Here is a 16280-nt window from a genome sequence, read left to right as displayed (position 1 = left end):
CTTGTCCCTCGTTTCCTCTACAAGAGTACCTTTATCCGGCTCTAAATTCAACAGGATCATTTCATTTATTATTTTTATTATTGTCCACCAGGAAGAGTTCAGAAAGGCTCTTGCTTGCTGACCTTTTGACCCAGGAAAGGAGATGGAACTTGCCGTGAAGCAGCCTTCGACAGAAAGAAACCTGTCTCTGCTGATTCATACATGGGATAGTTACCAGTGGTCATCCACCCCTCCTTTTATTTATGCACTGCAGCTCTCCTTCCACACGATAATCAATGACACTCTACACTCAGGTTTTGGGAAGCTTTTTGGTTCGTATTAAACAGATGGGGTTGATCAATTAAGTGTCCCTTTTGATTGTAAATCAGGGCGTGTAGATATCCCTGAAATGTGCTTACATCTCTTTTTAGTCTATCAGTCACGTTCCAGAGAGAAACCTCGAAGTCCACGATCTGTCTCCGTCACTCTCCACCTTAAAGTGGAGTATGCAGTTGCCCATGTGCTAGTTAGACATTCGCATTTTCTAGGGATAGCATGAAACAGCACTGCCACTGATATAGATTAGGTTCTAATTTAATACTTATTGAAATTCATCTGCTCTAATTAAACAGATGCATCCAGCATGTGAGAATGCGTTGCCAAATGTAATGTTTCGTGTTGATGTTTTCTTCTTCATTTGATCTGAGTTACAAAATCATTGTGGTAACAATTGTCTGAATGCTTGATGGAAGCCACATGCCACCTTTTGGTTAATAGTTAGTCTGTTGATAACTAATGGTAGTTTTTCAAATCGGTGACGTTTGTTTATAATTGTGGTGATATTTCCAGAGATATAAATGGCCTGACAGCATAATTGTTTATAACAAGGATTAAGCTAGCACTTATACGAAATATGTACAACCATCAGTGGCTTGCTTTATATTGCATGTGTTAATTGATTATTGATTTAATGATTTCATCAGTGCTACTGTTTCCTTAAAACATCGGGTGAACGTATATTAAGCGATGGGTTGCTTGTCGAACGGTTGTTGGGAAATGGTGGCGATGGATCCTCGAAAGCTTAGTTAAATGCGGGGACGGGATTAGGTCATGTGTTTTGGTGTGGTATTAGTTGATTATAGTAGTTATATAGAATATGAGATTGAATATAGATTTTGAAATTTAATAAACTTCTGAGTTGTTATGTCTCTTTTTTCATAGCTATCCCTTGATCTTCTTTCATTGCTTGTATGCCCATTTGTATTGCAATATGTTCAATGTGTTTAGCTATGAGTGTTTTCAGATAAGCTACACAGTCAGATAAAATGTGAAGAGGAAAAGCAGAATTTTTTTTGCGGGGGAAATGATAAAACATGTGCCAAGACCAAATAATTATTATTGCTATGTTTTAACAACTGATGAGAAAGTAAAGTTAAAGTAAAATATTTATCTTTACACACACTCTTTTTACACACAAAAAATTTAACTAACAGTATTATTTACTAATGCTTTTAGATTTTTATCATATACTTTTTATTACATCAATATCTTCTTATTTGTATTGTCCCTTAAAATATTGAATATAAGATGATAAAAGACACAATATAAATAATAAATTATATAAATATAATAAAGCATGAAATAGATGTGGGAAGATATGACTCAAAGTAACTGTTCAGGTCAAAATGTTCTGTAATATTGTTATTGCCAGCCACAGATGTCGTCAGTGCAGAAGCACAAAAAGATGCTTGTAACTTTTAATAGCTGCTTACTTAATAACAGCCGCATCGTTAGTAACTGACCTGTCCAGGTCCGATGTGGTTACAGTCGGCGTTGGGACTGCAGCCTCCTCGACTCTTCAGCTGACAGTTATTGATCTCCACACACGCTTTGCCGTCACCTGTCCAACCCTCATGACATACACACGACGCGTTACCTGGACCCACATACACACACTCTGCCTGTGGAGAGAGTGGGGGAGGAAGAGGATGTGTTATGAAGGCAGGTAGTTGGCTTTGAATCTTACACACCACAGAAACGGGCAATTTACCAATATCATACATCAGACACATGCACAGAGACCCCAGCTGGTGTTCAAACACCTTACTGTTTTGCCTCCGACTGAATAAGTGCCCTTTTTGCTATAATTTTTCTTTCTATTTCTTTTTTAATTTTTTTAATTTTAGTTTGTACATTTGGCCCATGGCATAAATTCTCAAGTAACAGTGTGTTGTAATGCCCACAATTAAGCTTAACAACAAGTCAGCTAGTCTGGCGTAAAATGGCGTCGTCAATGAAAACAAGTAAACTCCAGTAGGCTAGTTACTCTTTTGTCAGACAACTGAAATAAATAAATATGCACTATTGATGCTGCTGTGAAGCAGGAGAAAGATCCTGCTCCCTTCAGAGAGCTACTGTGTGTGCACTGCCGGTAGTACCTGTTTGTATAAATCATTATGCATGGTGTTCATTCATTCTGTCTACATTTGAGGCGGGTGTTTGTGTGTGAGTTTCAGAGATAGAGAAAGTGCAGCATCTGTGCACAGGATGGATCTGAGAATTAAAAGCCGTAAACATAATAACAGGATTATGTTCAGGTTCAGGTTGGGTTCAATCCCGTCGGCTCGGCTAGTCTACTTGATGCTTCAAGTTCTTTTTTAGTGGAAATATTGTGTAAAAATAAATGCTGATGACAAACAATCCACCTATAGCCTACAGGATATAAAAACAATTCCTTTTGACAGTCATTTACAAGGTGCACTGTCTGCACATGTGTATTCAGGGTTAACAGGCTGAGTTGTTACCATGGTAACCACAATTGCGTGACAGGGTAACACAAACTCAGTGATTCAGCTTACATCAACTGCGTCGGGTTCGAACAGAAATACACAGCCCGAGCTGTTAATGTGAGAAAAAAACTGCTTCATTAAGAAGAAGAAAAAGAAGATATTAAACGTTTAAATGGGGTTCAACAAATTTACATTCTTTAGGTATTATTGATTAATGGTGAACTGATATGTTCCAACTCAATATTGTTTTATTATTATGAGATAATTTCTGATAATTTCTTAGGTTTAAACAATAACACACACACACACACACACACACACACACACAGAACCAGTAAGTCTTACGTTTGTGTCGCAGCCTCCTCGGTTGCTCTTTAGGCAGGGGTTGATGGGAGAACAGGAGTGACCGTCTCCTTCATATCCATCCCTACACACACACCTGGGGCAACACACACACACACATATTTCAGTACTGAGGTGATTTATGATGTTTCCACATGCAGTTGTTTCTAAAAGAAGCTAATCGTAATGTAACAGTAATGTTGGATGCCGTTAGCTACTCAAACTTGGTACGTTTTTCCCTTTAGTCATCAAACTGTTAAATGGGGGACGTTACACACATCGCTATTGGCAACCGTGACATGTCCCTCCCTAATTGCCATTTTTTTTACAGGACTATTACAGGACTGTATACACAATTACAGCACTGCCAATCTGACATTTAGCTGCTCATCTCAAGCTCAACCCACACAGCGATCAGTGTTGTGAGCAAAAACAACAAAGAGTGAAAAACAAAAATCAGAAAGTAATAGCAGTAGTATCTTACATTGTATTCAGTCCTGTGTGTGTACAGTATGCGTTGATGTGACAGTGTTCCTGCAGTCCGTCAGAGTTACAGGGCGTAGCCGTGTTGTCACAGTTTTCTCCGGAGTATCCCTCCATACAGGATCCTCTTCGACACACTCCTCTGGTGCCTGGACGGTTATCACACAAACCGTGGACACAGCGACACTCTGAAGGCACACACACACACAAACAACAAAGCATGTGATAATTTCACGTTAGTCATATAAGTCACAATAGCAGAACAACTTCACACCAGGCAAAACGTACCACTGGGCTTTTATTCAATTTCTTCTCTATGTACGGGTGCTTCACACACATTACAAAAGTATATATCATGTATTATTATAATTAAGTTATACTTCAGAAAATGGGACTCATGGATGATAATTACTGTTGTAACAGTAAAATATGAGGCAGGCACTCTTTCAGTTACAGGAGGTCAAAAAATCATTGTTCCAAAAGGATGAATCGTGACTTTGGTAATCCTCTGATTTTCCCTCTGAGCACCACCATGACATTTGGGTCCAAATAACTACTGGATGCATTGCCATTAGATTTGGTACAAACATTTGCAGCACTGTGGTAGATTGCGTCCTAATATCACTTCCTATTTACTATATAGTGCACTACTGTATAATAACTGTAGGTTTATCCACTTTACAGTGCCCTCAACTCTTCCATTGTCCACGGCATGAATGAGTTGAGAGAACTCAAACGCAGATGCTTTTTATACAGGACACAAGGAGTCACTGAATGGTTTGATGAGAATGAAAATGATGTGAATCAACTGGACACCTATGGGAGAATGAAGAGGGTTCCACAGACTAGGAGGTTCATATTGGTTTTTCCTTTAAATTGTTTTCTAAAGGCATAAATTACTGAGATTAATTAGACTCTACAGCAGTCACTGATTACAATGATTAAACTATTGACTGTCTATTATTATTATATAGGTAATAGTGAGTAATTGAATGAGAGAGTCATTTCAGTGTGTTTCAATATGTAAAAAGTGAAATTTTAAAGCTTAAACAAGTGTTACTTTGCGTGTTAACGTGGAGGAGCAGTTACCCTCGTCACACTTGTCTCCATGCTTGGATGGATCAGAGCAGATGTGGCAGGCGACACCCTTGAAGCCTGACTGACAGCTGCATGAGCCGTTGCCATGGATACCGTCAAAGCACTGCATGTGGTAAAAAAATAAAAAAAATAAATAAACACGTATGAAACACATTAGCTGAGAAAAAAGGGTTCAGTGATAGAGTGAGGTGTGTGTTGCTCACCGTTCCTTTGTCGTAGCAGGGATGTTGGAATCCTCCAATACAGGGTTTACAGTCCGGACCGTAGAAACCTTTACAACACTCTGCTACCTGTTCAACACAAACACACACGGTTTAAAATGCTAATAACATAACACAGATTAAGACACAAAAGTACCGAATACAAGTACCTTTTAAGTTGATATGGCAAATTGGGTTGGCAAGCAGTTAGTCGAGCAGGTACAGAGCAATATTACCATTTACTTGTTTCTGGTCACCTAATGAACGTAAGTCCAATATTTATTCTTCTTTTAGCAATGTTGTATGGGAAATATCTGACTCTTTAGCTGCTAAAAACTCCACTATGTTTATCAGTTAGTAGCTAAATAGCCGAAAATGATGCTACACAATCAGTCAGAATGAATTTAAAACTCTGTAGACTTAAGGGAAACTGGAGAGTTGGGTTTATAATTATCTTTGTGTCGGTCACTACCAGTGGCCTTGTTCACGTACAAGTAGTCATGTGATCCACTGTAAAAAAAACTGTCATCTGATTTTTTTTATTGTTATTTTTCTGGACTTTTAATGATCATTTTCTTCAGATTTCAATGAGATTCGTGGAATGTTTCTGATTGGTGTCTTAAATAATACAAACTTTAGGAGACAAAAATGTTTAACCATATTTGCAAGAAACTACAAAACAAAAATGGACAGTTTTGAATTGAAGTTCTACAGTAGGATGAAGAAATATCACAAATTAAGCACAGTGTTAGTTCAGGGAGGCCACGAAGTCCAGCTCAGCTCTCAATTCTAGCTACATCAGCTGATCGCAGCTAGTTGTAAACACACATCAGCTGACAGCTCAGTTGATTCCCTCAAGCATCCACTTGGCAAATATCATTCATGGCACTTTTAAGCTGCTTTAGCCTGCCTATCTTTGCTGCTTCCTCTACAAGCCGTTTTGCAACCCACCTCCACCCCAGCCCATCGTGTATCGTAATTAATAAATGGCATTTTCGATTGCCATTGAGGTGCTTGCTCGGGTCTCGAGCCGGCTGGGGGCTCATGCAGCTGCTCCCCTTGTCGAACACTTTTCCATGTATGGCACTTGGAAGGCAGGAGGTCCCAGAACATGATGCCATACCCCAAACTGGTAGATAAGTTTCTGCTTGGAAATAAAAGTTCTTTTGACAAAAGTGGTCCTGACTGAACTATGGTTGGTTCACTCACACTCCCACAGTCAACACTGTAAACATCTCCCCATTTGAAGGCACCATTAGTAGTAAAGACAGCTGAGGGGTCGATAAATAAAGCTAAAAATAAAGTTCCTGATGCACTGTTCACTGATCCCACTCTCACCTGTCTGGTGACGTTGCAGAATTTGGCACATCCTGTACTGAGCGTTGGCCTGAGAGGAGACGTTACGTATTCACAGCCGATCTGATGACGGGCCTGGAGACACACACACAGATTTGTTGGCTTTCTGTTCTCATCCACATTGGTTTAATTGGGTAGAAATAAGGTAGGTAATTATTAATTCTTTGTAAAAAGGTTTTTATGTAATGTAATACAGTATTTAATCGCCACAAGCAGATAACTGTAATCTAAATTCCCATATTCTTTCTGTTCTTAATAGATTGAAAACCAGCAAGTTTGATTGGCTGATTCTTCACTTTGCTGCTGTTATAGTTCTTTATTCTTCTGACACTAATTATAATCTTTGTTATTCAAGATAAAACAAATTACATCACGATAACCTCACCCCTTTTAGTGTTCAGAAGTCTTTCTGTGTCCATGAACACAACTTTACCGAAAGCTCCTCCATATATTTTATCACCTTACAGTTTATTAATCTCTGCTCATGGATTACCCAAACTGACGATCTATTAATCCGTTTGCCTCAGATTTCCACATCAACAGTGTTTGTTTCTTTTACCATATGACACCCCCCAGGGGACGCTGCATAGAATACAACAGAATAGAAAGTTTGCAGTAATAATGATTTTTTTTACCATTTCAATGCTGCCAGTTGGACATTCAGTCTCATAGAGGTAACTGCAGTGAACACATGGACCCTGAAAACACACAAACACACACACACACAAAGACACACAGAAAAAAATTAATACTGAGCTTTTTTACTGTTAGCATTACTGTCATCTTTAAGCTTCTATTGGCCTGTTTGACCTCTCTGTGTGAAGAGATTAACTATTATAAATCTGTATATCTATCTATAAAGCCATTTTGTGTATGACACACACTGATGACATGTAGTTAAAGGAGTTAACTAGTCAGTTAGACAGCTACCTGGTAGATCTGTTTGTATCCGTACATTAGGAGGTGATTTAGTTCACCTCAGAGCCTCTAACCACACTCGTCATATAAATAAGCAAGCTAACGTTAGCCACTGTCAGCTAATGTCCTCTCAGCCTCCCTCGGCTCACCAAGGTGATCTTGCTCTCGACAATGTCACAACGGTGAGGCAGGATGGGAAGGATGGAGGGCGGGAACAGAAGCCCGTCAATCATATGGATGATCCCGTTTGACGCCACAATGTTTGTGGTCACCAGATGGATGCCCTTCTCGCCCAACAGGATCTCACCCTGGAGAGGGAAGAGGGTACCTAGTGTTAATGTAAAACTGCTGATGTTAGATAACACATACAAAAGATGAGAGACACTGTGAGGAACCAATCAGAGACACTTACATCGATAGACACTGTGATGGTGACAACCTGATTGGCCATCGTCTGAATCTGAGGGAGAGTAGCCAACTCGTCGAATGTCAGCTACAGACAGAAACCATAATTATCAACTGCAAAGATTGTTCGTCCAATTTGTGACTGATAAAAAGCTAAAATATAAAATGTAAAAGAAAAGAACAGGGTGATTAAATCTGAAAGATTCATCTTCTGGAGAGCAGGAATGGGCTCCGGAAATACCAGGACAATTTGACAAGATTCGATGTGTGTAGAGGTAGTCTTTTAGATTAGGAGATAGACGGAAAGGCATTTCTTTCTTCACCTTTTTCAGAAGCAGAACAAAAACAACACGGTGGGAGTGTCTTACCACAGCCTGGGAGAAAACATGGTGTCTGAGAAGTTCCTGAAGTTTATGTTTGGCCTTGAAAATGAGGAGAATATCATTTATATCAATATCATTTAAAAATCCTGATAATCTTCACATAGCATAATGAGTGGTTGCTGACATTATGTTAGGAAATTACCAATCCCTTTAAGATAAATAAATAAATAAACAAATATTTGTGAGTCAGAGTCTTCAAGTACTGAGATTCAGACTTTCACATTGTTTTGATGGGATTTGTTGATAACAGAAAAATGTACAATGTCAGCAGACATAACCTTTAAAGTTACCTGTATGTTATCTGCACTAAATAAATGTGAACATAAAGACTAATTACACCTACGTCGTTCAGCATGTACAAGATGCTGCCATCTCTGGCTTTGTCCACAGCCTGGTTGGTGGGGACGAACACAGTCAGGGGTCCCGGACCTCGCAGGGGAGGAGGCGACCCGCAGTTCTATAAAACACACAAAAACACATCATATCTGATTAGAGCCCAGGATTTAGTATCAAGCAAGTAGAGCAAAATGTTTAATTTATTCCTTACACTTTTGCTCTTATGTTTCTGGCTTTAGAGAAGGCAAAAACACAAAGGTTCAAAAAACATATAAGTACTGGCTTTCTGTGTTATTACCATGCACACTGTATCGACATGTGGATAAGTCCAAAGACTGACAGATCTGCTGTGCTCTATTATGGTTTCTAAGCTATGATTAGATTGCTGATCAGGGGAAGAATCAGGACTGCTTCGTTTCACTGATTCCTTCTCAATAAAACCAAAAATCTATGTGATGTTATTTAAAATACTCACATCAACCAAAGACAGGAAGCGGTTGTATTTTCTATCCTTAGTCAGAATCTCTCCGATCGTCTTATCAGCAAACTGGAGACAAGTAGAAGATGAAGATCAAATTACTTCACTTTCATGGATTACTGTAAAATCATCCTAAATCAGAGTTAAAGATATACAGATAGACTGCAGTGTTGTAATGCAGGCGACACTTCAGTTAACAGGACATCGTCTAGTATACATTTAACCGGATATATTTTAAATTTTACAAAAATCTTAAGCACTAGAAAGAAATCAAAAACAACAGTTTATTTGAATTTGAAGCAATTTTTGTGAGACTTTGTTGACTTTGTTAGATTTAGTTAACCAATGTGTAGATGTTGCATTTTTTTGGTGTTTTCAGGTAGTTTTCCAGATTTGTTGAGGTGACCCTTTAACTCACCTGTTCATCACGCGGAGGGCTTTCTGAAAGCGTGATTGTGATTGGTCGGTCGATGAGGTGGATGATCCCATTGGCTGCTGGCAGGTCTTGCTGGATGACGTTGTACAGTCTGCTGGGGTCTTCCATCAGGATGAACTTCTACATCAGCAAGACAGGAACAATCAGTCTGTTTACTTGCACTTCAGACAATTATTTGAATTCTTCAACACGCACTGATATAAATGGAGCATTCACAAAATATGTCCTACACACAATCACCGCCCCTGTAGTTGCAGCTGAAAGATGAGCGACGAGTTTGCTAGGTGCAAAAAGCTCTTACAGCTTTAATACACAAAATAAACTCACAATATGTCAAGAGAAGGAAATATATAAAACATATAAAACACCTATTACCTCATTAAAACTGAAAAAAAACAACCTTCTGAATTCAAGTTTCTCGCTTTAACTGAAAGAAGACTAGCTTAACTGTCTTATTAGGTAATGTTAAAACAGACTTTATTAAAACTAAATAAAACTCACCACAACCGTCTTCATTAGTCTGTCTACAATCGGCAACTCTAAACAAGTTACTTGTGAAAATATTCTGGCTCTACGTGCTGTCACTGCCTCTCTGATGCCCGAGCTCGCTCTCTCTCCTCTACTGCTTCACACCTCTCCTGTCTCAGCCTGTCCCCACTGTGTCCTCATCTTCCCCAGAGTCTTGGTTGGAGCCTCTGTCAATCACCTTCTTACTGTAGTCCTTGTCATTAAACTACCAGAGATAAACCCTTAAATTCCCAGAGTTAGATGTGAAAATATTCCGGCTCTTCAGCTGTTTTCCTCTCACTTGTTCTTTGGCTCAGTGTGTGTACTCGTTCTCCAGAGACAGACCATCAAACCAGCTAAATAAAATGGACCCTGTGTTGTATCCTTATTATTATCCAGGCAGTTTAAATATTTCAACCTCATGAGGACTTTTCCATCAGTAGAATCACTCATCACAATATTTGTCCATCTTCAGTTTGGCTGCTCAACATTCAAAATATTGTTTTAATTTTCTAAGACGCAGGTCAAAGAAATTAAGCTGGAGAGGAGGTGTTACCTTGTTGTCTTTGCTCCTAAACCTGGCTCCTCCGTACAGGTTAAAGTCTCGTCCCTCCAGGTCCTTGTAGAGGTGTTGACCTAGGATCAGGTGGTTTTTACACACCAGCTCCTCATTAACACCCTGCGTGTGTCAGAAGATCAATAAACTGGAATTTATTTATTGCTCAAAAGTAGAAAATGAAACAAAGATGCAAGAGATGAATGAGGGCACAAGTGCAAGATTTTTTTTCCAATTATTTTTCTAATTTTAGATTTTAGTGCTACATTTGGGTTATGGCATCAATTATCAAGTAAAAGCATGTTTTAATGCCAGACAAATCGAGCACCCTGTGGAGCGGCCTGATCCACATCTCCCTGACTTGCCTTTTATTGGTGCATTTTATGTATGAAAGGTGCTGTATGAATAAATTGTATTATTATTATTACTGGTTCCATAAGTCTCAGCATTGTTTGTCACTGCTGTGAAATTAAACCATTAAAACGTCTCGCAACAGCCATTCTAACTTATATAGCCAACCATTAAGCTTAACAACAAGCCAGCTAGTCTAAAGGCGTAAAGTAGCGTCGTCATAGCACTGCGGGTAGTATTTGGCTGTTGGTTGGTGTAAATCATTATGGATGGTATTCCCTCTGTGTACATCTGAGGCAGGTGTGAGCAGTGGTGGAGGTAGTACTAATACCACACTGTACTAATACTAATACTAATACTATAAAAAGTAAAATGTCCTGCATTAATAATGTTACTTAAGTGAAAGTATGTAAGTATTCTGTAATCAGAAAAATGAATGTAAATGTAAGTAAAAGTACTCAACACAGAAAATTGTCTTAATGTTTTGAATTCTCCTTAACATCTTCTGTTTTAATTCTGGCTTTAAATATCGGAAATTTTAAATTTCTAACTCAGGTTTCTATGGTTACCTCAGATTTCAGTCAGGATGTCTGTGTGTGTGTGAGTGTGCGTGCCTAGAGGCCTTACACTGCTTTGTTCTAGTTTGTACTGACCATCTGCCACTAGTTGTCTTTTTTTCAGGATGAGCTAAGTGTGTGTGTGTGTGTGTGTGTGTGTGTGTGAGCAGGATGGGACAAGATGATAATTATTACCTCCGACAAGGAGGTTATGTTTTCGGTGCCGTTTATGGGTTTGTTTGTCTGTCAGCAGGATTACAGAAAAAACTACTGGCCCAATTTTAATGAAACTTGGTGGAAGGGTGCAGTGCTGTTCGAGAAAGAACCAGTTAAATTTTGGAGTAGATCTGAATCATGGGCTCCATACAAAAATTATTTTTCACTTTCAAAACGGCAGAAATCCAGGAGATGTGTGTGTTTCTGTCCTGAGAAACACTGCGGCGATCATTAAAATCAAACTTTGACACCAGACAGACAGACAGGTGACCTACAGTCAGAGGTGTTTTCAGCAGAGGGATGAAAGCTGTGAATGGTCCGTTGTGACTCATCAGCATTAAGCAGCCTTTCTCTGAAACACACACACACACACACAGATCAAGATCCACTTTATTATAGACCTTTTTCACAGCATAAAATAGTAGGGTTAACACTTCACCATCCCCTTCAAAGCTAGAAGGAGAAACTATGGTGGCCATGAAATGTGTGAAAAATATGATTGCTCCTATCTAGAATCAGTGTTTGGTTTGTCCCTTCTGGGCTACTGTAAACAACATGGCAGTCCAACATGGCAGACTCTATGTAAGGAGACCCGTAGCGTCTGTAGATAAGAACAGCTCTTTATAAGGTAACAAAAACACAACCACTCCACACGTATCAGTGGTACCTGTGTTTACCCTATTATTTCATTCCAAACTAAAATCAAGAGAGAAGAATAATAATTGTTCTTCAATCAACTTTTCATTTTCATCAAACTTTTGTGTTTATTTGTGGTTCTTTTACCGAACAGTGCGATGGCTCCGGTCAGATTCTCTCTCTGGCTGCTACTCCTGTCCAGCTCTATCAGTCGCTCCATCAGGTTACCATAGCAACGCCAGCCATCACCAATCTGACCCTCTAAACACAAACACCTGGGAGAGAGGGAAGGTAAACTAATGACAATGTAAAGAGCTAAAGGCAGAGAGACAAACAGGGTCTGACCCTCACTTTATTACTAGTCGTGGTTTCAGACCTGACTCTCGCTTTAGTACTGGACCTGGTTTTAGACCTGGACTTACTTTAGTACTAGTCCTGGTTTTAGACCCGACTCTCACTTTAGTACTGGTCCCGGTTTTAGACCTGACTCTCACTTTAGTACTAGTCCTGGTTTTAGACCTGACTCTCATTTCAGACCTGACTCTCGCTTTAGTACTGGTCCTGGTTTTAGACCTGACTCTCATTTCAGACCTGACTCTCGCTTTAGTACTGGTCCTGGTTTCAGACCTGACTCTCGCTTTAGTGCTAGTTCTGGTTTTAGACCTGGACTTACTTTAGTACTAGTCCTGGTTTTAGACCTGGCACTCATTTCAGACCCGACTCTCGCTTTAGTACTGGTCCTGGTTTTAGACCTGACTTTCGCTTTAGTACTGGTCCTGGTTTTAGACCTGACTCTCATTTTAATACTATTTCTGGTTTTAGACCTGACTTTCGCTTTAGTACTGGTCCTGGTTTTAGCACCGACTCTCGCTTTAGTACTGGTCCTGGTTTTAGACAAGTTGAAGCAACACTTACTAGCACCAGCCCAGAACTAACTAGGTGTAGTACCTAGGTTCACGTAAAGGAGGAAAGCCTAGTACTGGTTCTAGTGCTGGTTTTAGTGCAAGAGACACAAACAAACAAAGACAAAGAAACTTGCTCCTTGTTCTTGCCTAGTTCTAGTCTTGTGTCCAGACCTGGTTCTAGCTCTAGTTCTAGAGAGCAAAAGTGTTTGTGTGTCTGACCTGGGTTGTCCATCCAGTCCAGTTTGACAAACAGCTGTGGCGTCGCAGGAGTCCGCTAAGCAGGCAGAGACCAGCTCACAACCAAACTCAGCCTTGCCACCAATGGGGGACATACCGGACATACACTCGCAGCTGGACTGAGAGACACACAGTGAGGTTAAAGACATTGAGATTTCGCTCTGGTTTTTATTCTGGACTCCTGCTGTTGTCCTGGTTCTTGACCCAGGTCTGGTCCTGAATGTGGAGGTGTTCTAACCTTGTTGGGTCCTTTGAAGACACAGATGGTAGAGTTGATGGGGCACCCTCCATTGTTCACGGAGCAAGGGTTTTTGGGTACGCAGATCCTGCCGTCACCCTCGTAGTCGGGCTTACAGACGCAGCTGATCTTTGACCCCTGTGTGGAGCATTGGGCGTTGACGTCACAGCCCCTCCCCGAGCAAATACCTGAACAGGAAAATCGAAGATCTAAATCAATCTATTTCTGGCTGTAGTTCTACTCTTATTTCAGAACCTGTTTCTAGTTCTCGTTCTAAACCTAGTTCTGTATCTGGACAACAAAAGGGGGATTGTTCTCACAACATAATAAAGACAATCTCTCAGGACTTTCAGGACTTTTGGGGACAACATCAACATTTGATAAAGTCACAGTTAATATGAGATTAATGTCTGCAGCTTCTCTAGCAGCTCTGTGTGAAATATTAATTACAGAGAAAATAAAATGGATGAGCAATAAACAGAAACTATTCTTAGATCCTTACCAGTAGTGTAAAGTTTGTACTGAGTGTGACACCAGAAGAAAGGTCATGTTGCTATCCACATCAAAAGAGTTTATCCTCTGTGCGGGGGGCATTTTAGGCCCTAAGACCCGAAATCTCTATACTCTCAGACTTACCTTAACTTACATCAGGATAAGAAGAACTTCCACTTTGAGATAAAAGTTAATATTAGCATACTTGCACAAATTAAACCAATAAACCAAAATAACTAGAAGTTGAAAGAAAATATAACAGGATGTATATTTACTTCCGCAATTTCCCCGTGACGTCTTCTGGTATCCGGGCAAACATTCACACTCTGCAGCGTCTCCCTCTCCTTTACAGTAGGAGTAGGGGATGCAGTTACTGCACCTGGTACTCACTGACAACGACACAGACACAACAACTGAGGGCAACAACTGAACAATGATACAGACAGACAGTAAAAACAAACTGGAGCAGTGCATATACACCCATCAGTCATAACATTATGGGCACCCTGCTGGTCATAAATACCTATTCAAATAACCTTTATGTGTTTTCTTGTAGTTTTTTGTTCACCTTTATGTTTAATGTCAAGTGTCTTTTCATGTTTTTGTATTTTGTATGCCATGCAGAAAATACAATTAACACATTTCTTATTATTATAAGTATTATTATAGTTATTTAATATAATTATTGATCTTAATAATATGCATTATGATCTGATATATCTTGATATTGTTTATGTAATCTCATACAATAAAATCCAGTGTGTCGTGGTCTTACGTTGGTCACAGCGCGTCCCGGTGTACGGAGGCTGACACAAACACTGTCCATCACCCTCGGGACCTTTATTACACACTCCATGCACACAGTCACACGCTGTACAGACAGACACACAAACAGAACAGTCAAACAACTGTGGGAGGTTCTTTAAACATACAGTAGTCTTTCAATTTAGTTTGTTTTTCACAATTATTCTTTTGACTGAGACTCTCATACATGAACACATTTTTACCAGAGATGTCAGAAGTGAGAAACATACCTTTATCACACTTATCCCCAAAAAAGTTTTCATTTTTACATTCCTGACAGGCAAAACCAGAGAAACCTTCCTAAAGAAAGAAAAGGTGTGATGTTTAGTTATAAATACATAATGAGCATTATTGATCTCTAAACGTAAGATAGTCGCAGATGGACAGTCAGACGGGATACTGACATCACAGACGCAGGTCCCGTTGCCGACGTCTCCTTCCACACAGGTTCCATGGAAGTTACAGGTCTTCCCTGACCAGCTGGGACAGGCTACAGACAGAGAGACAGACAGACAGAGAGACAGACAGACAGGAAGACAGAGAGGGGCGGGTGCATTAGAGGAGCATGATCCACTATTGAGTTTTTATTGATTCTCTTTTCCTGCTGATTCCCTGTGCAATTAGTGGCCAATCTTGCCTGGTTCAGCGCTCAGCAATGCTTGTCATTTTCCTTTCGATTGGGCTTTAGGGGAGGGCAAACACCAGGAAGAAGAAGCTTGCTGAAGAAAAGTGTGCCAGATATAAGGAGGGAATTCTTTTGTTGAGACCGTACGGTGATAATAACTAACCTTTATCCCGGAAGTATTTTTGGTTTACTTTGGTCTGCTTGCTTATAGTGTTAACCTGGAACGAACTGAGATGAACACAGAGCTGCGAGCAGGACATCAGGTCACACGACAACCACGCAGTCCGACGGCATTCTGTGCCTGACACAATTTAATATCCACACTGTGGTGAGATTACTAAACAAGATCTCGCGTCTAATGTGTGTCACCACTGTACGACTATCAGCCTAATAATCATGATCATATATTAAAAAGAGAAAGAAAATATTCATGTCATCTATCTGCAGCCGCTCTCATTCTTTGAAAATGTACTAAAACAACAAGTCAAGTTAGAGCTGTGCGATTAATTCGGGATTATTCCAAATTTCCCGCTTTTAAAAAAACAAGGCCCCAATCCACTCAAGTCACCTATCTGCCACGGAACATATAAGAATTGTTTTCCATAGTAACTCCCTATGAGAATAAAGAGCCCCAGTGGATGAGACATACAGATGGTGTTTCACATCACGCCAAAGATATGGTGTGTCTTTGTAGTTTGTTTTTTAAGATGAAAAAAAAAATCTGATTAAAATCATAAATCCAATGTGGAATGAGATTTTATTTTGTAAGCTATACAGCCAGTTCTGTTTTTTGTTTAAATGCTTACTTAAAGTCTTGTTTAACATCTCTTATTCTGCGTAGTTTTCTGGAACAGTTTGTTAAGATGTGGGTCGTAGCCAGCAGTCACATCCGTAAACATTGGGTCCTTAACCAATTGCTTCCAACTTCAAACCACTGGACCAAAACGATAATC

At 39.8% G+C, this 16280-nt stretch overlaps 1 protein-coding gene across 1 annotated transcript in view; it reads right to left on the bottom strand.

Moving 5' to 3' along the window:
• stab1 (stabilin 1) overlaps positions 1-16280 on the bottom strand; it is a gene marked incomplete in the record, with an annotated part of 65812 nt that overhangs the window by 43753 nt on the left and 5779 nt on the right. Inside the window, 22 exon segments of the mRNA XM_035662044.1 lie at positions 1782-1940; positions 3114-3207; positions 3595-3781; positions 4683-4794; positions 4895-4981; positions 6230-6322; positions 6883-6945; positions 7315-7473; positions 7578-7658; positions 7939-7992; positions 8297-8410; positions 8765-8836; positions 9186-9323; positions 10267-10389; positions 11666-11742; positions 12174-12301; positions 13151-13287; positions 13407-13594; positions 14174-14287; positions 14674-14769; positions 14933-15002; positions 15107-15192. Of these exon segments, the coding sequence (XP_035517937.1) occupies positions 1782-1940; positions 3114-3207; positions 3595-3781; positions 4683-4794; positions 4895-4981; positions 6230-6322; positions 6883-6945; positions 7315-7473; positions 7578-7658; positions 7939-7992; positions 8297-8410; positions 8765-8836; positions 9186-9323; positions 10267-10389; positions 11666-11742; positions 12174-12301; positions 13151-13287; positions 13407-13594; positions 14174-14287; positions 14674-14769; positions 14933-15002; positions 15107-15192 (2432 nt within the window).

The sequence above is a fragment of the Morone saxatilis genome, unplaced genomic scaffold (genome assembly GCF_004916995.1).
Source record: "Morone saxatilis isolate NCDOM2014 unplaced genomic scaffold, NCSU_SB_2.0 Contig18, whole genome shotgun sequence".
Lineage (NCBI taxonomy): Eukaryota > Metazoa > Chordata > Actinopteri > Moronidae > Morone > Morone saxatilis.
Note: the sequence above shows the minus strand (reverse complement) of the source record. Positions and strands in the feature narration are given on the sequence as shown.